General features: G+C 41.3%; 1 protein-coding gene across 13 annotated transcripts in view; it reads left to right on the top strand.

Moving 5' to 3' along the window:
* The window catches only part of CCAR1 (cell division cycle and apoptosis regulator 1), a 73,922-nt gene that overhangs the window by 23,782 nt on the left and 37,464 nt on the right, over positions 1 to 12,676 (top strand). For all 13 annotated transcript variants that reach the window (XM_063670540.1, XM_063670544.1, XM_063670541.1 and 10 more), the window contains 6 exons: positions 2,278 to 2,392; positions 2,491 to 2,683; positions 7,752 to 7,881; positions 8,135 to 8,296; positions 11,573 to 11,798; positions 12,437 to 12,550. In XM_063670540.1, coding sequence (XP_063526610.1) covers positions 2,278 to 2,392; positions 2,491 to 2,683; positions 7,752 to 7,881; positions 8,135 to 8,296; positions 11,573 to 11,798; positions 12,437 to 12,550 — 940 coding nt within the window. The remainder of the gene's footprint in view (positions 1 to 2,277; positions 2,393 to 2,490; positions 2,684 to 7,751; positions 7,882 to 8,134; positions 8,297 to 11,572; positions 11,799 to 12,436; positions 12,551 to 12,676) is intronic.

Genomic DNA, 12,676 nt, shown 5'->3' with positions numbered 1-12,676 from the left:
TTTAAAATGAGTCTAGGAGGTATATCTACTTAACTCTTTTTTTGTTGTTGTTTTTCTTTGAGACAAGGTCTTGCTTTATCACCCAGGCTGGAGTGCAGTGTTGCCATCATAGTGAACTGCAAAGTTGAACGCCTGGACCCAGCTACCTCATGTAGCTGGGCCATCAGGCGTGTACCACCACTTCTGGCTATTTAATTTAATTAATTTATTTTATTATTTTTTTTTTTGAGACAGAGTTTCTCTCTTGTTGCCCAGGCTAGAGTGCAGTGGTGCAATCTCGGCTCACTGCAACCTCTGCCTTCTGGTTTCAAGTGATTCTCCTGCCTCAGCCTCCCAAGTAGCTGGGATTACAGGCACCTGCCACCACAGCCGGCTAATTTTTTTGTATTTTTAGTAGAGACGGGGTTTCACCATGTTGGTCAGGCTGGTCTCGAACTGCTGACCTTGTGACCCACCCATCTCAGCCTCCCAAAGTCCTGGGATTACAGGCGTGAGCCACCACGCCCGGCCCTTTTTATTTTATTTTTTGAGATGGGGTTTTGCTCTTTTGCCCAGGCTGGGGTCCAGAAATGCAGTCATAGCTCACTGCAGCCTAAAATTCTTCCCGGGTTCAAGGGATCCTCCTGCTTCAGCCTCTGAAGTAGCTGGGACTCTAGGCCCATGCTACCACGCCCAGCTTTTTTTTTTTTTTGAGACCAAGTTACGCTCTTGTTGCCCAGGTTGGAGGGCAATGGCATGATCTCGGCTCACTGCAGCCTCTGCCTCCCGGGTTCAAACAATTCTCTTGCCTCAGCCTCCCGAGTAGCTGGGATTACAGGTGCCTGCCACCACACCCGGCTAATTTTTGTATATTTAGTAGAGACGGGGTTTCACCATGTTGACCAGGCTGGTCTTGAACCTCTGACTTCAGGTGATCCACCTGCCTCAGCCTCCCAAAGTGCTGGGATTACAGGCGTGAGCCACAACTCCCGGCATCTATTTTTTTTTTTTCCAGTTTCTTCAGATCTAGACATAAAGACTAATTTTTAAATTTTTTGTAGAAATATGATCTCACAATGTTGCCCAAGCTGGTCTTGAACTCTTGACCTCAAGTGATCTGTTTGATTTTTAAAGTTATGGTGTTAGAGGCATGAGGCACTGTACCTGGCCATCTACTTTTTCTTATTTTTTTATTTTTAAAATTTTTATTTATTTATTTATTTATTTTGAGATGGAATCTCGCTCTGTTGCCCAGGCTGGAGAGCAGTGGCGCAATATTGGCTCACTGCAACCTCTGCCTCCCGGGTTCAAGCAATTCTCCTGCCTCAGCCTCCCAAGTAGCTGGGATCACAGGCTCCTGCCACCATGCCTGGCTAATTTTTGTATTTTTAGTAGGGATGGGGTTTAGCCATCTTGGCCAGACTGGTCTTGAGCTCCTGACCTCATGATCCACCTGCCTCAGCCTCCCAAAGTGTTGGGATTACAGGTGTGAGCCACCGCGCCCGGCCTCTTTTTTTATTATTACTTTTTTTGAGATGGAGTCTGACTCTATCACCCAGGCTGGAGTGCGGTGGTGCGATCTTGGCTCACTGCAACCTCTGCCTCTCGGGTACAGGCGATTCGCACCCGGCTAATTTTTGTATTTTTAGTAGAGATGGGGTTTCACCGTGTTGGTCAGGCTGGTCTTGAACTCCTAACCATGTTAGCCAGGCTGGTGTCGAACTCCTTAAGTGATCTGCCCACCTTGGCCACCCAAAGTGCTGAGATTACAGGCGTGAGCTACTGCTGCCATCCCCCAAATACTTTTTATTGTTATTTTATTTTATTTTATTTATTTTTGTTTGAGACCGAGTCTTGTCTGTCACCCAGGCTGGATTGCCAGGGCACCATCTCAGCTCACTGGAACCTCCACCACCCGGGTTCAAGCAATTCTTCTGCCTCAGCCTCCTGAGTATTTGGGATTACAGGTGTGCGCCACCACGCTCGGCTAATTTTTGTATTATTACTAGAGACAGGGTTTCACCATGTTGACCAGGCTGGTCTTGAACTCCTGACCTCAAGTGATTCGCCTGTCTCGGCCTCCCAAAGTGCTAGGATTACAGGCATGAACCACTGCACCTGGCCCCATCTACTTTTTAAAGAGCTTTTCAGGTTTCCATTTCTGATATAGTTTACTGTTTATTTATTTTTTTTTGAGATATGGTTTACTTTAAAGTACTAACTATGTAAATCATTTTGGGGAGAAATCTATTTTAATTGTATTTATATTTAACTTTTTTTTCTTTTTTTTTTTTACAGTGCTGTCAAAGGGAAAACCCCCCAAGTAGGTGACAGAGTATTGGTTGAAGCTACTTATAATCCTAATATGCCTTTTAAATGGAATGCACAGAGAATTCAAACACTACCAAATCAGGTACAGAAAATATTGAGTTAGGTATTATAGAAGCTTGGTAAATGAGTCTTCTAATTTACAAAGATTTTTTTTCTTATTCTTTCATTTTTTAATTGAAGAATCAGTCGCAAACCCAGCCATTACTGAAGACTCCTCCTGCTGTACTTCAGCCAATTGCACCACAGACAACATTTGGTGTTCAGACTCAGCCCCAGCCCCAGTCTCTGCTGCAGGCACAGATTTCAGCAGCTTCTATTACACCACTATTGCAGACTCAACCACAGCCCTTATTACAGCAGCCTCAGCAGAAAGGTATCTTTGCTTTTGTTTCAGACGAATATATAACTTTTTAGTTGTTAATAATATAACTATGCTTTTAATTACAAAAAAAGGCAGGGATTTCAAGAAAACTTGAAGCCTAAAAATCCTGAATAGGACACATCTACTTCCATAGCTATGTGGAAGTATTTTTTTTTTTCTCTTAGTGATAAGAAATTAAAAGATACACCCTGTGGACTTAGATATCAAAACTATTAAATTACTTATTAAACCATACCACATCAAATGAATTTGCTGAGTTTTAAGTTTTTTTGCAAATTGATTATTTGAAACTCCAGATGTGTTCTTTTTCACTGTCACCCAGGCTGGAGTGCAGTGGTGCAATCTGGGCTCACTGCAGCCTCAGCCTCCCCGGTTCAAGCTCTTCTCCTGCCTCAGCCTCCCAAGTAGCTGGGACTACAGTCATGTGCCACCATGCCCGTCAAATTTTTGTATTTTTAGTAGATACAGGGTTTCACCACGTTGGCCAGGCTGGTCTCGAACTCCTGACTTCAAGTTATCCGCCCACTTCGGCCTCCCAGAGTGCTGGGATTACAGGCGTGAGCCGCTGCACCCGGTCCAGACGTGTTCTTATAAAAACAGTGTTGAAAATGATACATAGGGCCAGGCGTGGTGGCTCACACCATAATCCCAGCACTTTTGGAAAAATACAGAAAATAACTGGATCGTGGTGGTAGGCACCTGTAACCTCAGCTACTCTGGAGGCTGACAGGAGAATCTCTTGAACCCAGGAGGCGGAGATTGCAGTTAGCCCAGATCACGCCATTGCACTCCAGTCTGGGTGATAAGAGCGAAACTCTTTCTCAAAAAAAAAAAGAGAAAAAGATGACAGGTAGCCTTAGCTTACAGAAGCCTGCTTAATTGGCATTAAAAAATGTAATTGTGACATGTTCTTCTTTTGTTGTTGTTTTTTTTTGTTTTGAGGGAGGGTTTCTCTCTGTCGCCAAGGCTAGAGTGCAGTGGTGTAATCTCGGCTCACTGCAACCTCCGCCTCCCCGGCTCAAGTGATGCTACTGCCTCAGCTCCCCTGAGTAGCTGGGACTACAGGTGCGCGCCACCCTGCCAGCCTAATTTTTATATCTTTTGTAGAGACAGGATTTCACCATGATGCCCAGGCTGCATTTTCTTTTTTTCTTTCTGTTTTTGGAGACAAGGTATCGGTCTGTCACTCAGGTATGGGTGCAGTGGTATGATCTCAGCTCACTGCAGCCTCAACCTCCTGGCCTTAAGCAATCCAACCTTCTCAACCCCCCTCTAATTTTTGCACCTTTTTGTAGAGACAGGGTTTTGCCATGTTGCCCGAGCTGGTCTTGAACTCCTGGACTCAAGTAATCTGCCTATCTTGGCCTCCCAAAGAGCCGAGATTATAGGTGTGAGACACTGCTCCCAGCCTGCATTTTCTTTGTTACTGTAAATGATGACACATAGCAAAATGATGACAGATTACAGTGTAATGAGTTATTTAATGAACACCTGTGTAATCACTACTCGGGTCAAAAAAATACAACATTGTGTCTGGTAGCAGGGCGGTGGCTCACACCTGTAATCCCAGCGCTTTGGGAGGCTGAGGTGGGCAGATTGCTTGAGCTCAGGAGTTGGAGATCAGCCTGGGTAACATGGTGAGACCCCGTCTGTAGTAAAAATCCAAAAAAAATAGCCAGGTGTGGTGGTGTGCACAGGCTGATGAGCGAGGATCACTTGAGCCCAGGGGGCGGAGGTTGCAGTGAGGCAGAATTGCACAACTGCTTGCCAGCCTGGGTGACAGAGCAAGACCCTGTCTCACAAAAAACACAACAGCCATTTGTAACTCGTTTTCTTTGATAATAGTTTTATTCTGTAAATACGCATCCTTGTTTGGTTTTGAACATAATGTGTGATTCCACTTTTATGACATTTTGTGTGTGAGACTTTTTTTTTTTTTTTTTTTTTTGAGACGGGGTTTTGCTCTTGTTGCCCAGGCTGGAGTGCAATGACGCGATCTCGGCTCACCACAGCCTCTGCCTCCCAAGTAGCTGGGATTACAGGTGTCCGCCATCACGCCCAGCTAATTTTTTGTATTTTTGGTACAGGTGGGGTTTCCCCACGTTAGCTAGGCTGGTCTTGAACTCCTGACCTCAGGTGATCCGCCCACCTTGGCCTCCCAAAATGCTGGGATTGCAGGCGTGAGACACCGCTCCTGGCCCGAGACTTTTTTTTTTTTTAAAAGGAGTCTCGGCTCTGTCACGCAGGCCAGATCTCAGCTAATTGCAACCTCCGCCTCCCGGATTGAAGCGATTCTCCTGTCTCAGCCTCCCACATAGCTGGGATTACTGGCATGCACCACCACTCCTGGTTAATTTTTTTGTATTTTTAGTAGAGATGGGGTTTCACCATGTTGGCCAGGCCGGTCTCAAACTCCTGACCTCAGGTGATCCACCCGCCTTGGCCTCCCGAAGTGCTGGGATTACAAATGTGATCCACTGCGCCCAGCCCGGCCAAGAATTTCTAAATGGTGCTTTTTATATTCATCCTTCTTTTTTTGTTGTTTTTTTTTTTTGAGACGAAGTTTTGCTCTTGTCACCCAGGCTGGAGTACAATGGCAAGATCTCGGCTCACTGCAACCTCTGCTCCTGGCTTCAAGTGATTCTCCTGCCTCAACCTCCTGAGTAGCTGGGATTACAGGCGCCCACCATCACGCCCAGCTAATTTTTTGTATTTTTAGTAGAGATGGGGTTTCACCATGTTTGCCAAGCTGGTCTTGAGCTCCTGACTTTCAGGTGATCCACTCCCCTCAGGTTCCCAAAGGGCTGGGATTACAAGCGTGAGCCACCGTGCCTGACTTACTCATCCTTCTTACCGCATCTTATTCTTGCCTTATGTTAGCTCTTTTCTTTTTTTACTGTGGCCTCATGGGTTTTCATTTATCCATTGTTTTATATTCAGTTGTTTTCTTTTTGATCCTTTATATGTATAGTTAGTAAGAATTTTTTCAAGCTGACTCCTGTGTCTTTTTTTTTTTGAGATGGAGTCTTGCTCTGTTGCCAAGGCTGGAGTGCAGTGGCGCAATCTTGGCTCGCTGCAAGCTCCGCCTCCTGGGTTCACGCCATTCTCCTGCCTCAGCCTCCCCAGTAGCTGGGACTACAGGCGCCCGCCACCACGCCCGGCTAATTTTTGTATTTTTTTTTAGTAGAGACGAGGTTTCACCATGTTAGCCAGGATGGTCTCGCTCTCCTGACCTCGTGATCCACCCGCCTCCGCCTCCCAAAGTGCTGAGATTACAGGCGTGAGCCACTGCGCCCGGCCTCTCCTGTGTTATTTTTACAGTCCCCCACTGAGTATTTCTTAAAGGAGATGTCCCAGTGAGGGTATTCTAAAATTGAAAGCTCCCTATATGTTTCTGGGCTGATAGGGACATGAAAAGGGAGATGAGCATAACAATGCATAAGAATCCTGCTGACATACACATTTTTCCATTCATAATAAAAATCAGACCATATTGAACTAATTTTTTAGGAAACATAGTAGTGGAGAGATTTTTTTCCTACTACAAACTGCAGAGCAATAATTCAGATGATCACCATACTAGGCTTTCTACCAGGAATTAATATCATTATCATAGACCAGCGTCAGAAAACTGTTCTAGTGGAGAGATGTGGGATCTCATATATCATGTTATCAGTTGGGAAGAATGAAATTATTTGTGCTTGTGTTTATTTTCTGTGATGTGTAATAGTTCTGTCTACTTTAGAGATGTTTAATGTGAATCATTCTACTGAGGTTGAGCAAATTTTAAAGAAAAACACATTTTTTAGTTCTTATGGCGTGATCAGATGTTGAAAGGGGGAATGAGTATTTTAATCTATGTTGTAAAGGACTTAGTTACTTATTCTAGTTATTCTGTCTAAAATACTTACAACTTTGCATATATTATACATCTTTCCATAAATTAAGTGTGCATTGTAGTAAAGAAGGTAAATTTGCACTATTCCTACCTGGAAATATTTATACTATTTCAAAATGAAATTGTTGATTTTCAGTATTGGGAAGAATTCATCAAGATAGTGCCCCACCTGGGCAACATAGGGAGACCCCATCTCCTCAAAAAATTTAAAAAAAAAATTAGCTGGGTTTAGTGGTGCATGCCTATGTCCCAGCTGCTTTGGACGCTGAGATGGGAGGATTGTTTGAGCCTGGAAGGTCGAGGCTGCAGTAAGCCATGACTGCACTACTGCTGTCCGACTGGGGCCACAGAGTGAGACTCTGTCTCAAAGAAAAGGTACCTGTTTTTTTTTTTGTTTTTTTTGACACGGTGTCTCGCTCTGTCGCCCATGCTGGAATGCAGTAGCATGATCTCGGCTCACTGCAGCCTCCGCCTTTCGGGTTCAAGTGATTCTCCTGCCTCAGCCTCCTGAGTAACTGGGATTACAGGAATGCGCTACCACGCCTGGCTAATTTTTTTGTATTTTTAGTAGAGACGGGATTTCACCATATTGGCCAGGCTGGTCTCGAACTCCTGACCTCATGATCTGCCCACCTCTGCCTTCTAAAGTGCTGGACTTAGAGGTGTGAGCCACCGTGCCTGACCTGACAGTACCTATTCTGTTTTTTTTTTTTGTTTTTTTTTTTGAGATGGAGTTTTGCTTCTGCCACCCAGGCTGGAGTGTAATGGTACGATCTCAGCTCACTGCAGCCTCGTCTCTTGGGTTCAAACGATTCTCCTGCCTCAGGCTTCTGATTAGCTGGGATTACAGGCGCCCACCACCACTCCCAGCTAGTTTTTGCATTTTTAGTAGAGACAGGGTTTCACCATGTTGGCCAGGCTGGTCTTAAACTCCTGACCTCAGTTGATCCACCCGCCTCGGCCTCCCAAAGTGCTGGGATTATAGGTGTGAGCCACCGCAGCCGGCCAGTACCTATTCTTTAAAAATATAAATTAGGCCAACTTTGAAAAAACAATTTTAGTGACTCTCAGTTATTTAACTTTGTTCCTCTAATTTTATCAGGTAATGCTTTCGAACTTTGTTTAGACACGCTAAACGTTTTTTGCTTTTATCTTTTAAAGCTGGTTTATTGCAGCCTCCTGTTCGTATAGTTTCACAGCCACAACCGGCACGACGATTAGATCCCCCATCCCGATTTTCAGGAAGAAATGACAGAGGGGATCAAGTGCCTAACAGAAAAGATGATCGAAGGTATATTTTCTAAAGTGTACTGTGGATGGTGGCAATGGTTGTACAACAATGTAAACGTAGTTAATGCCACTGAACTATGCTTATAATATAAAATTTTAAAATGGTAAATTTTATGTCTATTTTACTACAATTTGTAAAAAGTTAAACAAATATATTGTGCAATCTTGCTTATATTACCTACTGTATTTACTTCATTGAAGAGCTTTTCCATAATATTAGAAATATTAGTAATTTTAGAAAAATTTGCTTTCAGTCGTGAGAGAGAGAGAGAAAGACGTAGATCGAGAGAAAGATCACCTCAGAGGAAACGTTCCCGGGAAAGATCTCCACGAAGAGAGCGAGAGCGATCACCTCGGAGAGTTCGACGTGTTGTTCCACGTTACACAGTTCAGTTTTCAAAGTTTTCTTTAGATTGGTAGGTTATTCCCCACTCATTGTTTTCTTGAGTTACTAATTTCATATAATTTGATAGAATATGTTACAGAGGTATTTTTCTTGCAACATTGATTTCCCGACAGTTAGTGTTCTTCATATAAGGGCAGAAATGCAATTTGAAATAACTTAATTCTCTACAATGCTGCATTATTTTTATACCCCCATGAAGGATATCGACTGGTATTGAAAAAGGCAGCCTCTCAAGGAAATTCCTCTGTCATAACGTTATTCCCCTAAAGTTAGAATCAGTTAAGATCTAGACTTATTGATAACTTGAAGATCATATATAGTGCATTGTATATGATAAAGCAATAATACAGTAGTAAACCGATTATTTCAAGTTTAGCCCTGGCAGTGAAGTATAACAGAAACATAGATATGCATATATACTCACATACATAATGTATTCGTATGTATATACATAAATATATTATTCACCCTTTGAATCAGAAATCATGACAAATTACCAGGAATTTCTTTTTTCTTTTTCTTTTTTTTTTTTTTTGAGACAGGGTCTTACTCTTTCACCTAGGTTGGAGTGCAGTGGCATGATCTCAGCTCACTGCAGCCTCTGCCTCCTGGGTTCAAGCTATTCTCCTGCCTCAGCCTCCCTAGTAGCTGGGATTACAGGTGCTCAGCACCACACCCAGCTAATTTTTGTATTTTTAGTAGAGATGGGGTTTCACCATGTTGGCCAGGCTTGTCTCGAGCTCCTGACCTCAAGTGATCCACCTGCCTGGCTCTCCCAAAGTGCTGGGCTTACAGGTGTGAGCCACTGCGCCTGGCCAAGTTACCAGGAGTTTCTGAGGTTCACCTGCAAAACAAAGGTAATACTAACTAGCAAAATTATTGTGAGGTACGTTCATGTATCCAAAGGACTTAACCCAGTATGTGGCAGTTGTATAGTCTCAGTAATTAATGGTGGGTTATGGTCGCAACTTAGGTAATAGATTAATGATGGAAAAATAACAAATTGACAGTAAAATAAGAAAATCATTAAAAGCAGTGTTCAGGGCTGTTTAGCCTAAAAGCAAATAGCTGTATGCAATACAGTGGCCTAAGAGGATATTATTACATTTAAATAGAGTGATAATTACCATTCATAATACTTGCCTATCAGAGGTTAAAATTTCCGGATATTCAGTTCTAGATTTAGTAACCCAGTGAATTTTAGTCAACTACTTAATGCCAAGAAAATTTTGCTTGGTGACTTTGCTTAATTATGTTACATAGTTGGTGTTCATTTACTCTTACTTGTGGTCAAATCAGCACCTACTTTTTTTTTTTTTTTTTTTTTTTGAGATGGAGTTTCGCTCTTGTTGCCCAGGCTGGAGTGCAGTGGCTCGATCTCGGCTCACTGCAAGCTTCGCCTCCCGGGTTCACGCCATTCTGCTGCCTAAGCCTCCCGAGTAGCTGGGACTACAGGTGCCTGCTACCACGCCCGGCTAATTCTTTTTGTATTTTTAGTAGAGACAGGGTTTCACCATGTTAGCCAGGATGGTCTCCATCTCCTGACCTCGTGATCCGCCCGCCTTGGCCTCCCAAAGTGCTGGGACTACAAGCGTGAGCCACCACGCCTGGCCTCACAGTTTAGTTTTACCACTTTGAAGTAAATTCCCAGAACATTAAATGGATCTCTTGCAAGTAAAAATGATTTTAAAGTTTCCATACTTCTCATTTGTAGTTGTATAAATCAAGATTTTCTTATACTAATATGATGATAAGAAACTTCGTGCCCATGAAATGATTTATTTGTACTTATATCTTTTGTTTTATTATAAATTTTACTCCTGTGGGGTAAAACATGACTTCAAAAATTCTGGTGATACGGAATTGGGAAACAATTATACGTACTTGCTTTTTGTAACACTTCCTTAAAAACAAAACTCAGATACTTGTTTCATGTTTTTATTATTTTGACAGCAGAATCGTATCCAAATAAAGTATAATTATAGGCCTGGCACTGGTGGCTCACGCCTGTAATCCAGCACTTAAGGAGGCTGAGGTGGAAGGATCACTTGAGGCCAGGTTTTTGAGACCAGCCTAGGCAAATAGTGAGACCTCACCTCTACAAAAAGTAGAAGTTAGCCACATGTGGTAGTGCACCCGTAGTCCTAGCTATAATACTTGGAGGCTGACATGGAAGGATTGCTTGAGCCTAGGAATTCAGGTTACAGTAAGCTGTGAGTATGCCACACTGCACTCTGGCCTGGGCGACAGAGCAAGATTCTGCCTGTAGATAGGATAGAATGGATAGATAGATAGATAGATAGATAGATAGATAGATAGATAGATAGATAGATAGATTCTGTCTGTAGATAGGATAGATAAATAGACGAATAGGGTAGGTAGGTAATAGTCTATTAACAAATAGTCTATTAACTGACAGGTTCATTGTTCTGTGTTTATTTTTATACTTCAAATAAAGACATCTCTGCATGTAGATTACTTCATCTTTCATACTTCTGCCTTTAATTGTCTTTAAAAAAGACAATGTAGTTGTCTTTTCATCTTACATTATACTTTTAACAGACATCTCTTAACCTTTTGCCAGATTGACCTTTCAGTTCCTCTCTTTTAAAAGTTCTACTTCTTAGGAAAAAGGAAATGATCCTTTAAAAAATCAGTGCGAGATTTAAAAGGCAAGAAATTTATCCCCTCTATACATAATAATCAGGTATGGATCTTAATCATTCACAGAGAAAGGGGTGTGGAGGTGCAGATAATCCAAGGAACATACGAATTTTGCTTTTTGTGGATTTTTGCATTTAATTTTGAATGTAAGTATGCTTGATCTAGGAACTTACTATATTAAAATAAAAGTTATAGTTTTTCTACGCTCAAAAACCTGATTGAGGGGCATACAGAAATACTAATTTGGTACCACTCTCATTGCTGTTTTGTATCCATTCAACATGAACCATAATTTTCAAGTAATCCACAGTTCCAACTGAGGAAAACCTGCTTTTGTACAGATCTTTTCTGGAGCTAAGGTTCAAGTTATTTCAAAAGGTCTTCTGTAGCAAGAAGTAACGAAATAAGGATAACACTGAGAATACTATTTATTCAAAGCTTTGCGTATATAAATTTGAAAGTAATATTTTCATATTTCTCTATGCAAATCTATAGCTCATTAGTAACTTTGTCTTTTTTCAGCTTACTTTTTACTATATCCAGTTATATTTGCTACAGAATTAAATGTTTGTGTAATCTTTTTATTAAGGCTATTTATTCACTACTTATGTCTGTTTTTCAGTCCCAGTTGTGACATGATGGAACTAAGGCGCCGTTATCAGAATTTGTATATACCTAGTGACTTTTTTGATGCTCAGTTTACATGGGTGGATGCTTTCCCTTTGTCAAGACCATTTCAGCTGGGAAATTACTGCAATTTTTATGTAATGCACAGAGAAGTAGAGTCCTTAGAAAAAAATATGGCCATTCTTGATCCACCAGATGCCGACCACTTATACAGTGCAAAGGTTTGTATTCAACTGTGATATGCAGCTTAAATTTCTTAGCAGTTATTCATAATAAAAGGGTATGTAGAATTATCCTTCAGAAAGTGTTTGTTAGGTAGACCCAAATACTTGTTTTCTTCTTGACTGCTTGATCCTATTTTGGTTACATAATTTAATTTAAGCTCTCTTTGCCTTGTCTCTTGAGCTATAAAACTAGTTATTCTAACATTTTAAACCTTATTAAAAATGTGAAGATAAAGTTGATATTAATGAGATATTTGGAATATTGCATGACTTCTGGTAGCCTCAGATAAAACTTAATGTTAGATGAACGCACTAAATGTCAGTCTTAAGGGAAACATTCAGTATATTGTGTATAGTCTATAGTTTTGTTTAAAGCATTGTTTGACTGAAAAAGCATCCCTTCAAAAGTTAAAACTAAGTAATTATAAGGTATCTAGGCCTGGCGTGGTGGCTCACGTCTGTAATCCCAGCACTTTGGGAGGCTGAGGTATCTAATACTGTTGCTGCTATAGTATTACCTCCTATTTTTATTTAAAAATTTCAGACATCTAATATGTAAAGATAATTAGTAGTGCTTCTCATTTTTTCACATTACTTTAGACTTTTGACAGGATTGAATTATTTGACTATAATAGGTAATGCTGATGGCTAGCCCTAGTATGGAAGATTTATATCATAAGTCATGTGCTCTTGCTGAAGACCCGCAAGAACTTCGAGATGGATTCCAACATCCTGCTAGACTTGTTAAGGTAAAAGGACACATTTGTTTTAACTTTAGATGTATTCACTTCGCTTAGCTGTAACTTTGTAAACATAAAATCTAAAGCCCTACATTTTAGTATTTGTAGATTAGTTTAATGACTAATTTCAGTATT

The sequence above is a fragment of the Pongo pygmaeus genome, chromosome 8 (genome assembly GCF_028885625.2).
Source record: "Pongo pygmaeus isolate AG05252 chromosome 8, NHGRI_mPonPyg2-v2.0_pri, whole genome shotgun sequence".
In the NCBI taxonomy this organism is placed as follows: Eukaryota; Metazoa; Chordata; class Mammalia; order Primates; family Hominidae; genus Pongo; species Pongo pygmaeus.
The sequence above is the reverse complement of the archived record's forward strand: the minus strand, read 5'-3'. Positions and strand labels throughout refer to the sequence as shown.